This window comes from Dromiciops gliroides, chromosome 3 (assembly GCF_019393635.1).
Source record: "Dromiciops gliroides isolate mDroGli1 chromosome 3, mDroGli1.pri, whole genome shotgun sequence".
Lineage (NCBI taxonomy): Eukaryota > Metazoa > Chordata > Mammalia > Microbiotheria > Microbiotheriidae > Dromiciops > Dromiciops gliroides.
This window is the reverse complement of record NC_057863.1, coordinates 656,053,385-656,071,421: the sequence shown is the minus strand read 5'-3', so window position 1 is coordinate 656,071,421 and position 18,037 is coordinate 656,053,385. Positions and strand designations below refer to the sequence as shown.

Sequence of the window (18,037 nt, the reverse complement as noted above, 5' to 3'; positions counted from 1 at the left end):
TTAACCCTCATTACCTTGCAAAAAAAAAAGGGGGGGGAAGATTGTAGGGGAGAACTTCTGGGGTTTCTGGAAATTCCATGAATGCACTCCCTTCTTAAATATCTCCATAAGTTTTGGGGGGCCAATCTGTAGAATTTGTTTGAAGAAAATATAAGGAGGACATTTTACAAAAGTTAAAGGTAGATGACACTTCCCTTGAAGATTGATAGCTTCATTGTTCTTGGGCAATAAAGAAAGGCAGCTAGTTTGGAAGTAAGCCCAGAGAAAAGAAAAGAAAAATAAAAGTAAAGGTTTGTACTTTACAGCAACCACTTATTAACCCTACAATGACATTTCTGACCATGAAGGGAGAAAAGAATATTTAAACCAAAGATCTCTTGTCAGAGACCCTCTCCCTCTTATTCTGTTAACTCCTCTTATTTCAGATCAGTGTCCCAAATGCAAGTGTTGAAAAAATGCTGGAAAAATGTAGGGAAACTTGAATTATGTTCTGGTTAAAGAAATTTGTTAACTGTGTAATCTTAGGCAAGTTACCTTACTCTGCCCTAGCTTCCTGATCTATAAAGAGAAAAATAATAATGGTACCCACCTCCCAAGGTTGTTGTGAAGTCAAAATGATATTATTGTAAAATGCTTAACACAGCAACCAGAATATGCTAAGCACATTATTGTTTCTTTGATTAAATGTAATTGTTCCATGTCTGATAACTTTAAAAGTGGTTTTAAAATGCCAAAGGTAATAAGATCAATGACTTTCGTATGGGATAAGTTGAAAATTCAATCGATGTCATCTGAAGTTTTGTTTCATGTTTTAAATACATGATATCATGGGGCAACTAGGTGGCACAGTGGAAAAAGCACCAGCCCTGGATTCAGGATGACCTGAGTTCAAATCCGGCCTCAGACACTTGACACTTACTAGCTGTAACCCTGGGCAAGTCACTTAACCCTCATTGCCCTCCAAAAACAAACAAACAAGCAAACAAAATAAAATTTTAAAATAAATACATGATATTGTTTATGTTATTATTGTATTTCTAAATTATCATATTGTGAAATTTAAGAGATCATTGTAACAGAATTGCTGTTAGATAAAACAATTTTTCGTTTGGATGCTCTTACACATTAATTGGACTTTTAAAATGATGTGATAAAAATGGATTTTGAAAACTGTTAAATATTTAATATATAATAGTGAATTTTCATTTGAAAATCTTGTCTATTATGAAAGTACATAAGCTGGTTGAAAGATGTACCTTCAACATATTAATGATGAATCCACTACCAGGTATTTCTATATGTCGGAAGCCCCAGAACATGGGTAGTTTTAATTTATAAGTAAAGGATAAATGAAATGTTAACTGTTAGAGAAACATCAGGAAAGATATTCAGGTTGTGGTTAGTGAAATTTTGCTATTTAAGGTGACAATTCCCGTAACTTACTATTATTTTGACTTTTGATTACAGGGATCCTTGTATTGTCATGAAGCCAACAGTAGAAAGCTTAGAGGCTCCTTTCTTATTGGCCTATTTGTGCAAAAATATTTATAGATGCTCTTTTTGTGGTGGCTAAGAATTGGAAATCAAAGCAATGCCCATCCATTGGGGAATGGCTAAACAAGCTGTGGTATATAATGGGGATGGGATATTATTGTGCTATAAGAAATGACAAGCAGGATAACTTCAGAAAAGCTTGGAAAGACTTGTATGAGCTGATGTATAGTGAAGTGAGCAGAACCAAGAGAACATTGTACACAGAAACAGCAACATTGTTTGATGAAGAACTGTGAAAGACTTAACTATTCTCAGCATTACAATGATCCAAGACAATCCCAAAGGACTATTGATGAAACATACTATCCACCTCCAAAGAAAGAACTGATTTTGATGGAACATAGGCTGAAGCATGCTTTTTCACTCTTTCATTTTTTTCTTTTATTCAAGTTTTTGTGTACAGAATGACAAATATGGTCACTTTTTACATAATCATACATGTATAACCTATATCTGATTGCTTGCTGGTTCAGGGTGGGTTGGGGGGTGGTAGGGAAGGAGGGATAAAAATTGGAGCCCAAAACTATAAATTAAAATGTTTATTTTTTTAATATTTTAAATAAATAAATGCTTATTAGTAAACAAAAAAAATCCTCTCACTTCTAATGACAGAAAGAAAACTGATCAATATTTAGTGTCACTTCAGTTTCCTCCTTTGCATTTTGCCTTCTCTGTTCCTCCTCCCCTTAGCCCTGTCCAGCCTTGTGACCTCTGCAGGTGTTCTTCCTGTGATGTTTCCCCTTGTTCCCTCCTCAGGATGCAAATGAGTGGGGAAAGGCATCTTCTCACATTTTGTCGCTGGGTTCTAGATGATCCTTTTAATTTCACAAAATTCCTTTTGGATTATTTCATGGTAGTTTTTCTCCCCACCAACATTGTTGCATTTTTTGTCAGTATAGTTTTCTTGGCCCTGCTTACTTTACCTTGCATTTGTGGATGTTTTCCACCTAGATATGAATTTGGCAAGACCAAGGTTTTGTAGCAGCTGAGCCAAGTTTTGAGCCAACTCCCTAGAAAATGGGTTGGTATAAAAGGAGAATATGACTTGGAGACATTGTGGGAAATGCTTGTACATTTGTTCTTGCTGGAACTTTGAACGGAATATCTCTTTGTAAAAGCTTAGTAATGTTATGTGGCTAAAAAGAAACAGAATGGTAGCTAGAGGCCCCTAGGAAATAGTGGGAATACAGATGGGCAGGGCTCGAAGTAGTAGAATAGAGGAACTCCACTCCAGACCCCAAGGGGAGAGGGAGCATGCCAAGCCCTGAGAGGCTGGTCTAGAAACATACAGGTTAAAGGAACTTGGACTATTCATTCAAAAGAGTAATAGTTTAGTTGTTCTTGGGGGGGTGGGGTTTTGTTTTTTGTTTTGGGGGGGTTTTTTGAGAACTCTCTGTTCATATTCATTATCTATCAGGGAATGGCTTTTGGTCTTATATCAACTGCTTCCCTTATGCTAATTGCTTTCACTTTATTTGGACAAATGCTTTTCATTTCATGTAATCAAAATTATCTGTTTTTCTCTTCTGTAAATACTACTATCCTTTGTTAAGAATTCATCTCCTGTGCTGTTGTTTTTCTATTTTGAGGTTTTTCCTCATTGCTCTGATTCTTCTCTTATAATATGACTAATGCAGAAATATGTTTAATATTATTATGTATATATATAACCTATATCAGATTACCTGCTGTCTAGGGGAGGGGGGAGGGAGGGGAGGGAGGGAGAAAAATCTGAAACTGGAAAGCTTGTATAAACAAATGTTGAGAACTATTTTTACGTGTAATTGGAAAAAAAATACTTTTATCAGGGGGAAAAAAAAAGAATTCATCTCCTGGGGCCTTCCAGAGTTGATGTTTGCCCAAACATAGGCTGACTATGTAGGTCTCATATACCACTCTAGCAAAGACCTGACTTCACAACAAATGAAATAATAAAATTCAAGAAATTCAATGTAAAATGATAGTTAATAATCTCTGTGGCAGCAAGAAAGAAACCAGTAAAGAAATATGGAATTGTGTGTGTGTGTGTGTGTGTGTGTGTGTGTGTGTGTGTGTGTGTGTGTGTGTGTGTGTGTAAAGAGGGGGAGGAAAGGAGGGAGAGAGAGAGAGAAATAGAGACAGAAAGGATAAGGATGAGAGCAATCTAGGGGATAAAAACACAATTGGAGGGGGAAGCTAGGTGGCACAGTGGATAAAGCATTGACCCTGGATTCAGGAGGACCTGAGTTCAAAGCCAGCCTCAGACACTTGACACTTACTAGCTGTGTGATCTTGGGCAAGTCACTTAACCCCAACTGCCTCACTAAAAAAAAGCAAAAAAACACAATTGGAAGGGATCTAGGTCACGTGGAGAGAGGACTGTCTTGACAAGAGAAGGGGCTACCACTTCCTCAGAAACTGAATGAAGCAGGATATAAATGGAAGATGAGAGATGAGGATATGAGATGCACAAAGAGAGATCATGAATAACGGCCTCAATTTTTACAATGAGTCAAGGTCCTTCTCTGAACAGATGACAAAAGGGGCTGCCATGGGAGGCTTGAAGAGAGAACCAAAGGACTGAAAGACCCCCATGGTGAGGTGCTAGAGGATCAAGACTAGGAAGGAAAGAAGAAAAGTGGCCTACAGAGGTCCCGGCCTCCTCTAACTCCTTCTACATGGGCCCGGGACTTCTCCAGGAAACCTTATGGGCCAGTTATGGGAGCTGATCACCCACCCTCAGCCCTCACTCTCTGGGAATTCCCTTCTCCTGGTATTTACCCCCAACCCCCAACCCTCCTCTGCTGCCTTGCAGAAGGTATTATCATTCCATCTAAGTCTTCCTCAGTGCTCTTATATTACCGGTTAAAGAACCAAAACTGGGTCCTAATGGAAAACCAGTTGTAACGATTGGAATGACGCCACCTGCTGGAGAACTACTATAGGAAAGCTCCACCATGAGGAGAAGACCCCTGAGGGCAAGCCATGTGGCTTTTCTTTGGCATCAGGAAGTGATGTTAGCTTGTGGGAGGAAGAGGGGGCGAGGTTGGTCCTCTCACTCTCTTTCCTCAGGACTCGGGTGGAGAAGGGAGCTAGAAATGTGCTCTCCCTTTAATGGATAGATGAATCTAGTCCTTTCTCTCTCTCTTTACCAAATTCTTATTCTCCTTAATAAATGCTTAAAAGTCTAATTCTTGCTAAAGTTAATAATTGATTGGCAACCACTCATTAGATATTTTAGACAGACTAGCTAGAATTTTAGCCCTTTACACAGTTTATTGATTTGTACAAATGGTGTCCTTGCACCATTAACTCCTATATAATCCCCCAACACTGGGTGGAACCTGCTGTGGGATAGAATTTAGAGTCAAATTGATAGTGAGTTGTCCCAAAAGGATGACAAGACTCAGTGACTCAGTTTCCCAAGTTTTATTGCAATACTTCAGGTGACCACAGGGAGAGAACCAGAATAGTGGAAAGGTATCTCTCAAATAGTGAAAGGAAAGACAGTTATATTTATAGTATAGATAAATTGATTATCAGTCTCATTATAATAATCTCCACCTTGGGGAGGTACAGGGGAGGGTTTATCCTAATTTGGAGTTCCTGGAGTCCTAAGCCAACCCCTGAGGCGGGTACCTTTTTCTGTGGAGCTGTGTTTTGGGGGTTTACAGGGCATAAGGTGAATCTGGGGATAAATTTGGCCTTCTCTGTGCATGTCTCTTTCTGATCCCCATGGTTAGTTTCAAAATATCTCCATTTTTCATGAGAATTTCTATACCTTTGTCATTTCCTTATTGTCTTCAGGTCTCCATGGCCTGGGCCCCTCTGTTCCTGTTATGGTACTGATTTATGTGGGTAAGAGAACCTAGCATAAGTTATCCATTAACTGGGGTCTGACTCCCTTTTAGAGCTAATGTCTGAGTTAGAGCTTGGGTCTTAGGTTTTTCTATTAACCCCTTTTTGCCTCCTACGTCAGAACCTAATCCTGCTACTATTGTCTCTTCCATTCCCTGTAATGCAACTTGGTTTAGAGTAATAAATCTTTGTTCAGCCTTTTTCCGTATCCCAGCCCCCCCCCCCATTCCCAGCACCTCTTTGCTTTCACTTGGAAAGAGACTCAGTAGACAGGACCCCAACAACAATAACCCTGTGAATAAAGCAATATTAGTAGTTTATCCTACTTTATACATAAGGAGGCTGAGACTCAGGAGGTAAATGATTCCCCAGGGATCACAAACGTGGCAACAGGAAGAAATTACTTCTTGAATCCAAGTCTAATTTTCTATCCCATAGAGTGTAAACCTTTCCTAAGGAAAGAGGAAAAAGATAGACGCTTATTTCAAGTAGGTTTAGTAGTCCTGTCCTCATAGGCTGAACACTCATGTAGGTTTAGCGTTTTGAAAACTGTGAACCTTTAGGAGTCAGACAAAAGCGTAAGCTTGAAGGACTTGCTACAAATTGGAAGGGTTAACTGGCCTCAGTGCCAGAGCACTAGAGCAGAGAGGATTCAAATCAAGGTCAATTCACACCTTTCCAAATCAAGGTGAGTTTTCAAGGGGCGGAGCTAATTCCTAAATAAAAGAACCCGACAATTCAGATCAGATTTCCTTTGGGGGATCTGAATGTCAACAGATCACAGCTGCTGAAGGAAAGAAGCTGTAGAGCAAAGTAGATGTCTTAGAAGCGAAGCCCAGCCCTGGACAGTCTGTGGTGCGGGAGCGGGTGCAAGTGAGGGTCAGGGTCAGGGTCAGGGTCAGGGTCGGGGTCAGGGTGCGGGTGCAAGTGAGGGTGAGGTTGAGGGTGCAGGCGCGGGTGCTGGTGCTGGTTCAGGTCCCGGGTCCCGGGTCCCAGGTGCTGGTCTCGGAGCGGCGCCCTCACAGGACAGGAAACCCCGCGGCATGCTGGGGCGCACTTCGGCCAACGCGGTGGAGCCGCAGCTGCCCAGGATGTCCCGGATCGCCGGCCCAGACTACGAGAAGAACATTCAACCAGACGAGTGCGGGGGAGGGGCCGAGCCCACCACGATTCGTAAGCAGCTGGACCTGGTGCGGGCCTCCAGCCCCAGCCCCCGCTGTGCCCTTGACCTGGCGCTGCAGAAGCCCCAGAGCCTGGGGGGCGTTGCTCCTCTCTCTGATTCTCCCGTTCATGATGAGCAGGATATTGGCCCATCCCGCAATCCCACCCGTGAGCAGGCTGCTTTCACAATTCATGGGAATGATCCAGGGCGGGAGAATGGAAAGAAACTCCCTGCCCCTAAAAAGGTGGAGCCTGAGGATGATGTGCTGGATTTCCTGTCAGCTGTTTCTCTGCACGAGACACGAAAACTTTTGGTGTCCCCCGATTATCCAGTGGATGGTCGTTTTGAATCCCCCCTTCCTATGGACACGTCTGCGGTACTGGAACCAGAGGAAAAGCCACCCAGTGTCGTCGATGAAGCCCTCGACTACCACGAGGACATCTATGTGTACCTGAGGGGAATGGAGGTTCGGTGCAAGCCTAAAGCGGGTTACATGAAGAAGCAACCACACATCACCAACAGTATGAGGGCTGCCTTGGTGGACTGGCTGGTGGTGCTGGGGCAGGAACAAGACCTCCAGAACGAGACTCTGCACTTGACTGTGAACTACATTGACAGATTCCTGTCCTCCATGTCAGTGTTGCCGGAGAAGCTTCAGCTGGTTGGCACTGCTGCTATGCTGCTCGCCTCAAAGTTTGAAGAAATCGACCCACCAACAACGTTTGAGTTTCTGTACCTCGAAGATTACATGTACACGATAACTCATTTGTTGAAAATGGAGCAGATCATGCTGAAAGTGCTGGCTTTTAACCTCGCAGCACCAACAACCCATCAGTTTCTCACGCAGTATTTCCTACATCAGCAGCCGGCCAATTCTCAAGTGGAAAGTTTAGCAATGTTTCTGGGAGAGTTAACTTTAATCAACGCTGACCCCTACCTGAAATATTGACCATCAATTATCGCGGGAGCTGCCTTTCATATAGCACTCTACACAATCACTGGGCAAAGCTGGCCTGAATCACTGATCCAAAAAACAGGGTACACCTTGGAAAGTCTGAAGCCATGTCTAATGGACCTCCACCAGACCTACCTCAGAGCACCACAGAGTGCCCTCCAGTCAGTACTAGAAAAGTACAAGATGCAAAAGTACCACCGTGTAGCCCTCATCAAGCCTCCAGAGACACTCAACTTGAAGTGAGGGAGACAGGCAGGGCTGTCCCTGCAACAGAAGCCTTGCTATCTACATCTACATCCTATCTATCTACCTATCTACCTACCTATCTTTCTATCTATCTATCTATCTATCTATCTATCTATCTATCTATCTATCTATCTATCTATCTATCTATCTATCTATCTATCTATCTTTTTTGTGGTCCCAGATGTCTTCACAAAGAATATCTTCACAAAGCACAGATTATAAAGTATTTTTTTTTGTTTTTTATGATTTTAAATAAAAAATTTTGTATATACAACTGTCCTGTGTGTTTAGCTGCAGGTGTAAGTGATTTTGTTTATGCATTGTATTTACCTTAGGATAAGAATTAATGTGGTCGCCTCTGGCTAACAAGTGAAAACTGGTCAGAACCCGTGTCACATATAGGAGTCTTTGAAAATGAACAGTGTGGTGCAAGAGAGCCCAGTAGAAGGGTTTTTCAAGATAAAAAGTTTAGGGCTGCCCTCCCTCTCATGTCTGTTTTCTTTTTTTTCTTCCCTAGACATGGCTACTATTAGACACAAATAGGGGTGTGTGTGTGTGTATACACACACACATATGTATATATAATTCTATTTATCAGTTCTTTCTCTGGATACAGATAGCACCTTCTTCATATGTGCTTTATTTTTACACACATATACATATAGATAGATATAGATATACCTATATATACACACACATATATGTGTGTATATATATATATGTATTCTATACATACTTCTATTTATCAGTTCTTTCTCTGGTTGCAGATGGCACCTTCTTATGTCCTTTATTTATTTATTTACTTATTTATTGGTGAGGCAATGAGGGTTAAGTGACTTGCCCAGGGTCACACAGCTAGTAAGTGTCAAATGTCTGAGGTCAGATTTGAACTCAGGTCTTTCTGAATCCAGGACCAGTGCTTTATCCACTGTGCCACCTAGCTTCCCTTATGTCCTTTATGTTTAATTTGTGTATCTATAATAGTCAAAATAACTTAGTCACTCAAACTAATTCTTTTTTTAAGTAATAAACATTTTTATTTGTAGTTTTCAGTTCCAATTTTTATCCCTCCTTCCCTCCCTCCCCTCCCCCCTCCCTGAGTCAGTAAGCAATCAGATATGGGTTATACATGTATGATTATGTAAACAATTACAATATTAGTCATTTTGTACAAAAAAACTTGAATAAAAGAAAAATGAGAGTGAAAAATAGCATGCTTCAGTCTGTGTTTCATCCATGGTCCTTTGGAATTGTCTTGGATCATAGTACTGTTAAGGTTAAGTCATTCACAGTTCTTCATCAAAAAACATTGCTGTCTGTGCACAATGTTCTCTTGGTTCTGCTCAATGAAAAATTCAATATAAAAGATCCAGAAGAAATGTAAGAAAAACATTAAGGACTAATTATAAGGCTCTCATTAAGATCAAACTGTTTTGTTATTATATATATGTATATGTATATATATGTATATGTGTATATGTATATATATATATATATGAAAATGTCATCAGTATTCTTAAAACTGTCTTCATTAGGGGCGGCTAGGTGGTGCAGTGGATAAAGCACAGGCCCTGGATTCAGGAGTACCTGAGTTCAAATCCGGCCTCAGACACTTGACACTTACTAGCTGTGTGACCGTGGGCAAGTCACTTAACCCCCATTGCCCCGCCAAAAAAAAAAAAAACCCAAAAAACTGTCTTCATTAGTTAGTTCGAAAGAAAGGTTGAGGTTGAATTGTGCATGATGGGGTGATTCTAAAAAACAAAATTGGGTAGGAAAAGGTAAAAGGGAGCAACTATATAACATTATGATTAAAAATATGAGATGTTGTTTCTGGGTAATTTAATCACTTTATTAATAAGGCTGGCAGATTATTCATAGAAGTATGATCAATGTCTATCTCTCTCAAACCAAAGATCACAATAGTGGTGGACTTACAGCTTATATACCCTTCCAAACAGTAGGTAGTTCATCAAACAGCAAGCAAATCTAATTGGTTGGCATGATTGGAGATGGATTATATTAAAGTGAGGTCTTGGGATACATGAACTTAGGTCATTCAAATCTTGGTCAAGGAGACATCAGAAAAAGAATGTAGGACCTTCACCCCCAAGCTGATCAAATCACAATAGCTTCTACCTAGGTGTGGTCTGGTGCAAGACAGTGAATCTAAATCTGTTAGTATTACAAAGGTGAAGATTAAATTACAGCATTAATAAAAGGGGGGGTGAGAATTTCCCGTGATATTAGCTATTAATTATTTCTCACAATTATAAAAATGGAGCATGAAAGGAAGAACTAATACAGAGGAAGCATATGGAGGTGGGGGGCTGGTAATGTTGGAACCTTACTCTCATTGGGGTAGAAGAGGAACTGTGTACATCTAGAAGGGTGTAGAAGTCTTCTGAACATGTAGAAAGGTGAGAAAACTAGGGTAACAGGGTGGGGGAGGGACTTTTAGAAAGGTATATGGCTTGGGATTTGGGAGGGTGGGGAAGGGGATGGGGGAGCTCTTGGAGGGGTGGGTGAAGTGGGAGGTAGGAGGGTGGGGGAGAAGACAAGGTAATGTTAAAAAAGGCTGAGAAAGAAAATAGTAAAAATAGGTCAGAGGGAAATGTACAAATAGTAATTATAACTTTGAATGTGAATGGGATGTTTATAGCAACTCTTTGTGGTAGCAAAGAAATGGAAATTGTAGGGATCCCCATCAATTGGGGAATGACTGAACAAATTGTGATAGAATACTGCTGCGCTATAAGAAATGATGAGCTCAGTAATCTTAGAAAGGCATGGAAAGATTTCCACAAAATGATGGAGTGAATTGAGTTTTCTTGTACAAAATGACTAATATTGTAATGGTTTACATAATCATACACGTATAACCCATATCTGATTGCTTACTGACTCAGGGACAGGGGAGGGGAGGGAGGGATAAAAATTGGAACTCAAAACTACAAATAAAAATGTTTATTGCTTTAAAAAAAGAATTACTTTGAGTGACTAGGTTATTTTGACTATTATAGATACACAAATTAAAAATAAAGGACAAGGGCAGCTAGGTGGCACAGCGGATAGAGCACTGGCCCCGGAGTCAGGAGTACCTGAGTCCAAATCCGGCCTCAGACACTTAATACCTACTAGCTGTGTGACCCTGGGCAAGTCACTTAACCCCAATTGCCTCACTAAAAATAAATAAATAAATAAACAAACAAATAAATAAGTAAGTAAATAAATAAATAAATGAATGAATGAATGAATAAAGGACATAAGAAGGTGCCATCTGCAATCAGAGAAAGAACTGATAAAGATTAGGAAGCCTCTTACAATTTAAGAGCAAAGGGTTTATTTAGTTGAATAAACTTAGAATTAAATGTAGAAACAAGGATAACGAAAGTAAAATACGACCTGACTGCATTTTAACTTTCTCTTCTGCTGCCTGAGCATCTTTCCCCACCATCTGTCGTCTGCACTTATATCCCCCAGCAGTGTCTCCTTTCTCCATCTAACTTCTTTCTCTGTATCGACCCCCAGTGTCTCTACCTTCTCACTAGCTCTCCTCCACTTTCACTGTCAGCCCCTGTAACATCTCTGTAGCATCCTCTCACTTTCACTGCTCCACTCCTTTCTCACTTTCATTGCTCCACTCCTTTCTCTCTCTCTCTGTAGTGTCCCCCTCTTCTAACTGAAAAAAGCCGCCCAGGCGGGCCACTTGTGCTTCTGCATAAAAAACCCTTTCTCGGGACAGCTAGGTGGCACAGTGGATAAAGGACCGGCCCTGGATTCAGGAGTACCTGAGTTCAAATCCGGACTCAGACACTTGACACTTACTAGCTGTGTGACCCTGGGCAAGTCACTTAACCCCAATTGCCCTGCAAAAAAACAAAACAAAACAAAAAAACCTTTCTCTCACAGGAAACATGGGCCAGCCAAAGCCCATGAGCACCAAGCTAATTTGTTGGCAGTGCCCAGGACTTGAGGGGGCTGTAGCCCCACCCCCACCCCCACCCCCACTGCGTGCCCAGGGCCTCCACACAGGCCACGCCACAGGCTGGCAGGGTTGAACCCAGGATCTCCAGGGTATATGCCCTCAAAGTGGAGGGAGCTGGGGCTTTCTGCAACCATCCAGCTAGTCCAGCTGCCCCTGAAGGCTCCAAGGCCCATGGGACTTCTCTGCTCGGCCACTGAAGTGGAGGGGGAGGGGCACCAGCCTGGCTCACTCAGAGAAAAAAAAACTGAGAGCCAGGGGCTAATTTCAGCTGCTCACAAATCACATACCCAGCGAAACTGAGTATAATCTTTCCGGGGGCAATTCAATGAAAAAATGAGAGAAAGTAAAAAATAGCATGCTTCTGTGTTACATCAATATCAGTTCTTTCTTTAGAGGTGGATAGTATGTTTCATCCATAATCCTTTCATTATCCTTCTTTCTACATTTAACTCTGTTTATTCACCTAAATAAACCCTTTGCTCTTAAACTATAAGAGGCTTCCTAATCTTTTTTCTTGTAGTCTGGGAGAAGCAGTGGGGAAGATGGCGGAGGAAAGGCAGTGAGCTCCCCAACTCATGACACTATCGCTCCAAAAAACATCCAAATGAGGTCATAGGACAATGCCTGGAGCAGCAAAACTTACAGAAGAATGTGCTGAAATCATCTTCTAACCAAGAACAGCTTGGAATGTCAGAAGGAGGGAGCTGCTGTGCTGATACAGGAGTGGAGCCCAACCCCACAGTCAGCCTGACACAGATCCAGTCCCAGGAAGTCCTCACCAGAGAAGGAGACCCCCCAGAGCCTCTGAATCAGCTGAAGCACCAGTGCCATCTGGAACTAAGCTCACAGTCTGATGAGTGGGCTGAGCCCTGGGCAGGGGAGAAACTACAGGGGTCTATGCTAGTGCTAAGGCAGAACTTGGATTTTATACCCCTGCTGAGAACCAGGAGGTAGGCTCGAGTAGAGGTGGCCCAGGTGGGGATGGGGCACAGGCTTGTCAGAGCTAACAACCACAACACACAAAGCTGGTTGATTGGCAAGTTGGTCTGGGGTCATCTAGGACCGGGAAACAGGCTGGGTGAGGGAAGAACCTGATTCTCCTTAAATCATACCACCTGGGACTTCTTAAGCTTGGGATACTGCAGCTTGGAAACAGTGCCCCACTTTAAGGAGCTAAAAGTCTAGTAAAAGAAAGGCAAGGTGAGCCGACAGAGAAAGGTGAAGACCATAGCAAGTTTTTTCAGTAACAAGTTAGACCAAGGGGCACCCTCAGAGGAAGATGTCAACATCAGGGCCCTTATATCTAAAGCTTCCAAGAAAAATATGAATTGGTCTCAGGCCATAGAGGTGCTTAAAAAGGACTTTGAAGAGAAGCAGTGGGGGGGGGGGGGGTGACTTTTAAATGGCACTTGCAGACTGGCTTAGGCAGCTAATAGCCAGATATAGCTTTACCAGCTAAAAGCAGTCAGATAGCCAGACAAGAGTTCACAGATTAGGGGCCAGCAGTTAATATAATTTTTACATTAAATGGCGACCCAGATGGGATTTACAGGCCAGTTACAATTTTTCAGCTAGCTATAAATTTTCAGATATCCTATAGTTATAATTCTTTCAGAATAGATAGAAGTTATAGTTAATATATTTTTTTACAGATTCTTGGTTATAATCCTAGTTCCTTTGCCCTCTGGAATATCATATTCCATGCCCTCTGATCCTTTAAGATAGGAGCTACTAGATCTTGTGTTATCCTGACTGTGGCTCCACAGTACTTGAATTGCTTCTTCCTGGTTGCTTGCAATATTTTCTCCTTGACCTGGGAGCTATAACATTCCTGGAAGTTTTCATTTTGGGATCTCTTTCAGGAGGTGATCAGTGGATTTAAAAAATTTCTATTTTACTTTCTGCTTCTAGAATATCAGGGCAATTTTCCCTGACTATTTCTTGGAAGATGATGTCTAAGCTCTTTTTTTTATCACGGTTTTCAGGTAGTCTGATAATTTTCAAATTATCTCTCCTGGATCTATTTCCCAGGTCAGCTGTTTTTCAAAGGAGATATTTCACATTGCCTTCTATTTTTTTCTTTTGGTTTTGCTTTATTGTGTCTTGATTTCTCATAGAGTAATTAGCTTCCATTTGTTCAATCCTAATTCTTAAGTAATTATTTTCTTCAGAGAGCTTTTGTATCTCCTTTTCCATTTGGCTTTTCAAGCTGTTGACTTTTTTCATGACTTTCCTGCATTACTCTCATTTCTCTTTCCATTTTTTCCTCTACCTCTCTTTATTTTCAAAGTTCATTTTGAGCACTTCTGTGGCCTTAGACCAATTCATATTTTTATTGGAAGCTTTGGATATAGGAGCTTTGACTTTGTTATTTTCTTCTGAGGGTATATTTTGATCTTCCTTGTCACTAAAGAAACTTTCTAGGGTCAGCATTTTTTTCTATCTGCTCATTCTCCTAGCATATTTCTTGACTTTTAACTCCTTCTTAAAGTAGGGCACAGCTTCCAGGATACACTGTCCCAAGCTTCAGAGGGTCCAAGGTGGTATGATTTAAGGAGAGACACGTCTTCACTTCCCTGGCCTGTGCTCTGGTGTATAAGTAATCACAGGCCTGCCTGATCAGGAATAGAATCCTGTTTCACTATGGTTGCAAGCTCCAGAATGCTTGCACCCCTCTCCCACCTGGGCTGCCACTCAAGACTGCTTCCTGGTTCCAAGTGTGTAATTTAAGATTCTAAATGTGGATTCTAATCTGTTCCCCCAGTTTTGGGGGAAACTGACTAAAAATCACTGATAAAACGAGTTTAGGTTTTTAAGGGTTTATTGGAAAATAGAAAGAAAAAGATTGAGAACAGAATTCTAACAGCCTGGCATTCCTAGCTTTCCTCAAATTTCCTGTGAAGTCCTCTGCCGCCACCACCATCAAGTCAGGAAGCCCAAAAAGCCCCAGCGCTCTCTGCGCAGGCTCCCTTTCCTCCTTCCTGTCTCCTCCCAGACCATAGGAGGCTCCTCAAGTTGATTGGCTGGTAGCCTTGATAGACAGCACCCATGAGCAAACGTCATTTCCTGACACCAAGGAAAAGCCACAATGCCTCTGAGGCATTTTCCTCATGGTGGAGCTTTCCCACAGCAAGTCTCCAGTAGGTGGCATCATTCCAATCATTACACAAGCAAAGGTAACACAACAGAGTTCTGCCTTAGTGCCAGCAGACACCCCTGCTATCTCCCCCGGCCAACAGCTAGGCCCCCTCAATGGTCCATGAGATGAGTTCCAGAAGTAGCCACTGCTTCAGCTGATTCTGAGGCTCTGGAGGCCTGTTTCTCTTGGGCAGCTTTCCTGGGGACTGAATCTGTGCCAGCATGGCCCAGGTCTGCACTCCACTCTCACCCTGGTACAACAGACCTTTCCTGCTGACTTTCTAAGCTGTCTTTGGCTGGAAAATGATCTCACCCCATCCTTTCATGGGTTCTGCTGCTCCAGGAATTGTCTTATGGCATTATTTGGAGGGATCGTGGGGGGAGCTCTGGGAAGTCACTGCCTTTCCTTCACCATCTTGGCTCCATCTTCCCAAGGTTTTGTTTTTGAGCATACAGGATGGTGGTGCTGTCCTTCTGGTTTGCTACTTCTTCCCAGGAATATGATGTGGAAATTTGAAGCTGACCTCCACAATTCCACTCACCTGGGCAGGGAAGCATTACCCACTTTAGTAAAATCTCTACAAGCAAGGACATCTCTAAGACCATCTGGGATATCTGCAATTCCTGTGTCCTCTTCACTCAAACATACCACTGGGCCCCTCAAACCCTATCCTCTCCTTAAGCCCATCTAAATATGAGGGGAACTACTAGGGGAAGATTGGCAGATAGATTTTACTCACCTAAAACCTTGCAAAAAGCATAGGGTTCTCTTTGTAATTTCAACAACCAACCTAGCCAGGGGAGCTAGTGTTTCTGAGAACTTGGAAAACAGAGGGACAGAATCAACTAGCACCTTGATGGGAGAGTCCCCATCAAGTCATCCTATCAACACCCACAACATAAAGCTTAAGGGGCAGAATACATGGGCTCATGTTTTTCACATTAAACCCTTTGTCCCCTCAGAATCAAACAGTGGGAAAAAAGACATATATTCCTGTGAACCAGTGGAGGATCTGACAGACATCCTGGAATGACTATTCCTTCTCTCTTCTTTGTCCCCTCCTCATTTTTTTACTTTCCCTTCTGCTCCTTAGACCTATTGTTCTTACACTGCCTACTGCCTCAGGAACTGAACCATCCCACCTATGGCCACTCCCCTCACCATCCTCTGGACTCTCCCATACCTTTTGAGTTCTATACTCTCTGCTACCTAAAGTGATAATGTCCTGACTCAATTAGGAGAAGCAGTAGCTAAGGCAGGCCCTTTGGACTGCTGGGTATGTAAGAGACATCCGCTGAGCTAAGAGAACTCTCTAGGTCATACCTGTACTTTCAGGGAGATGCTCTCAGACCTTGTATGCTTGTCTCCTGTGACAATTCTTTTGAATGGGGAGGCTGGTGTAACTCTATTTTTAAGGTCAACCAAGCAATCTATCTGCTCCTCCAGGATATAGGTTTATTTGTAGTCATTATATGGCACCCCTGGCATCTCGGGCAGAGATGTCTTTCTTTGCCTCAGAATGGTTTCCTGAGGAAGCTTTTATGTCCATGGTCCTAACCACTTCTTGCCTCAGCCCCTACATCAATTATTGTTGGTGCACCTTGGGTTTTATAGATCCTAATATATAGTAATATATATAATATATAATGATATAGGGATACCCCTGTATCAGAAGCCTCTGAGCCCTCTCCCTCCTGAAGACAGGCATAGGGCAAAAAGGGAGAGGGGAGTCCTGTGGTGGATCCATAAAACTCTCAGGGCTTGCTATTCCTTTGGTGGGGTATGATGTGGGATGGAATTAGGGTCAAATGGATCATGAGTTGTCCCAAAAGAATTACAAGACTCAGTGACTCAGTTTCCCAAGTTTTATTGCAATACTGTGGGTGACCACAGGGAGAGAACCAGAATAGTGGAAAGGTAACTCTCAAATAAGGAAAGGAAAGACAGTTATATTTATAGTATAGATAAATTGATCATCAGTCTCATTATAATAATCTCCACCTTGTGGAGGTACAGGGGAGGGCCTGTCCTACTCATTATAATATTCTCCACCTTTGGGAGGTACAGGGGAAGGTTCATCCTAATTTGGAGTTCCTGGGGTCATAAGCTAAACCCTGAGGCAGGGACCTTTTTCAGTGGAGGTGTGTTTTAGGGGTTTACACGTCATAAAGTGAATCTGGGGACAAATTTGGCCTTTTCTGTGCATGTCTCTTTCTGGTTTCCATGACTAGTTTAAAAATATCTTCATTTATCATTTATTTCTAGTATGAATTTCTATAGCCTGTCATTTTATTTAAGGTCTCCATGGTCTCCCTCCCTCTGTTCCCGTTATGGGTACTAATTTATGTGGGTAAGAGAACTTAGCATTCTGACTTGTAAATTATCCATTAAATGGGATCTGAATCCCTCTTAGAGCTGATATCTGACTTAGGTTTTTCTGTTAACCCTTTTTTCTTTTTCTTTTTTTTTTTTTTTTTTGGTGAGGCAATGTGCGTTAAGTGACTTGCCCATGGTCACACAGCTAGTAAGTGTCAAGTGTCTGAGGCTGGATTTGAACTCAGGTCCTCCTGAATCCAGGGCCAGTGCTCTATCCACTGCACCACCTAGCTGCCCCGTATTACCCTTTTTTCACCTCCTATATCAGTAATGGACAATAGGACAGCCTTCTGTGTGGACATTGTATTTGTAATACTGTCATTTCTTAAGCCACTTTGAGGATTAAAGCTTTCACTGACACCACAGCAATGCCCCTGTGATCCTTGGACTGTGCCTATAAGACCTCTCCCTCCCTCTCCCTCCTTAATTGACAGGGACACCTCTATGCCCCATTTTTCAGCCTTGAAGAAGCTACAGAAGATGGACCTTTGCTCCTTTCTTCCCAGAAATAAGGAGAGGGGGATGTTGTGGGAATGTGGTGGGGCCCCAAGAAACCAAAAGATCCCAACTCCCCCAAAGAATCCTTGAACTCACCCACGGGGACAGGCAGCTCTGTCCGCCACCTCAGCAATGGGTGTTGCTGAGCATGACCTGGGAAGCCGATAAGCTAAACCAAGGTCTTCAAGATCTAGAGGATATGTGTGGGGGCTGCATATCCTACTGATACCCCGTTGTTCAAAGATCCCCCACAGTTATCTTGCCCTTCCCTCCCCTTTTTTT

At 42.2% G+C, this 18,037-nt stretch overlaps 1 protein-coding gene across 1 annotated transcript; it reads left to right on the top strand.

Annotated features, from left to right (window-relative positions):
• Positions 1-6,434: 6,434 nt before the first annotated feature.
• Positions 6,435-7,751, top strand: LOC122748331 (cyclin-A2-like). The gene is given in 1 exon segment (XM_043993990.1): positions 6,435-7,751. A coding segment is annotated over 1 exon segment (1,317 nt).
• Positions 7,752-18,037: the final 10,286 nt, after the last annotated feature.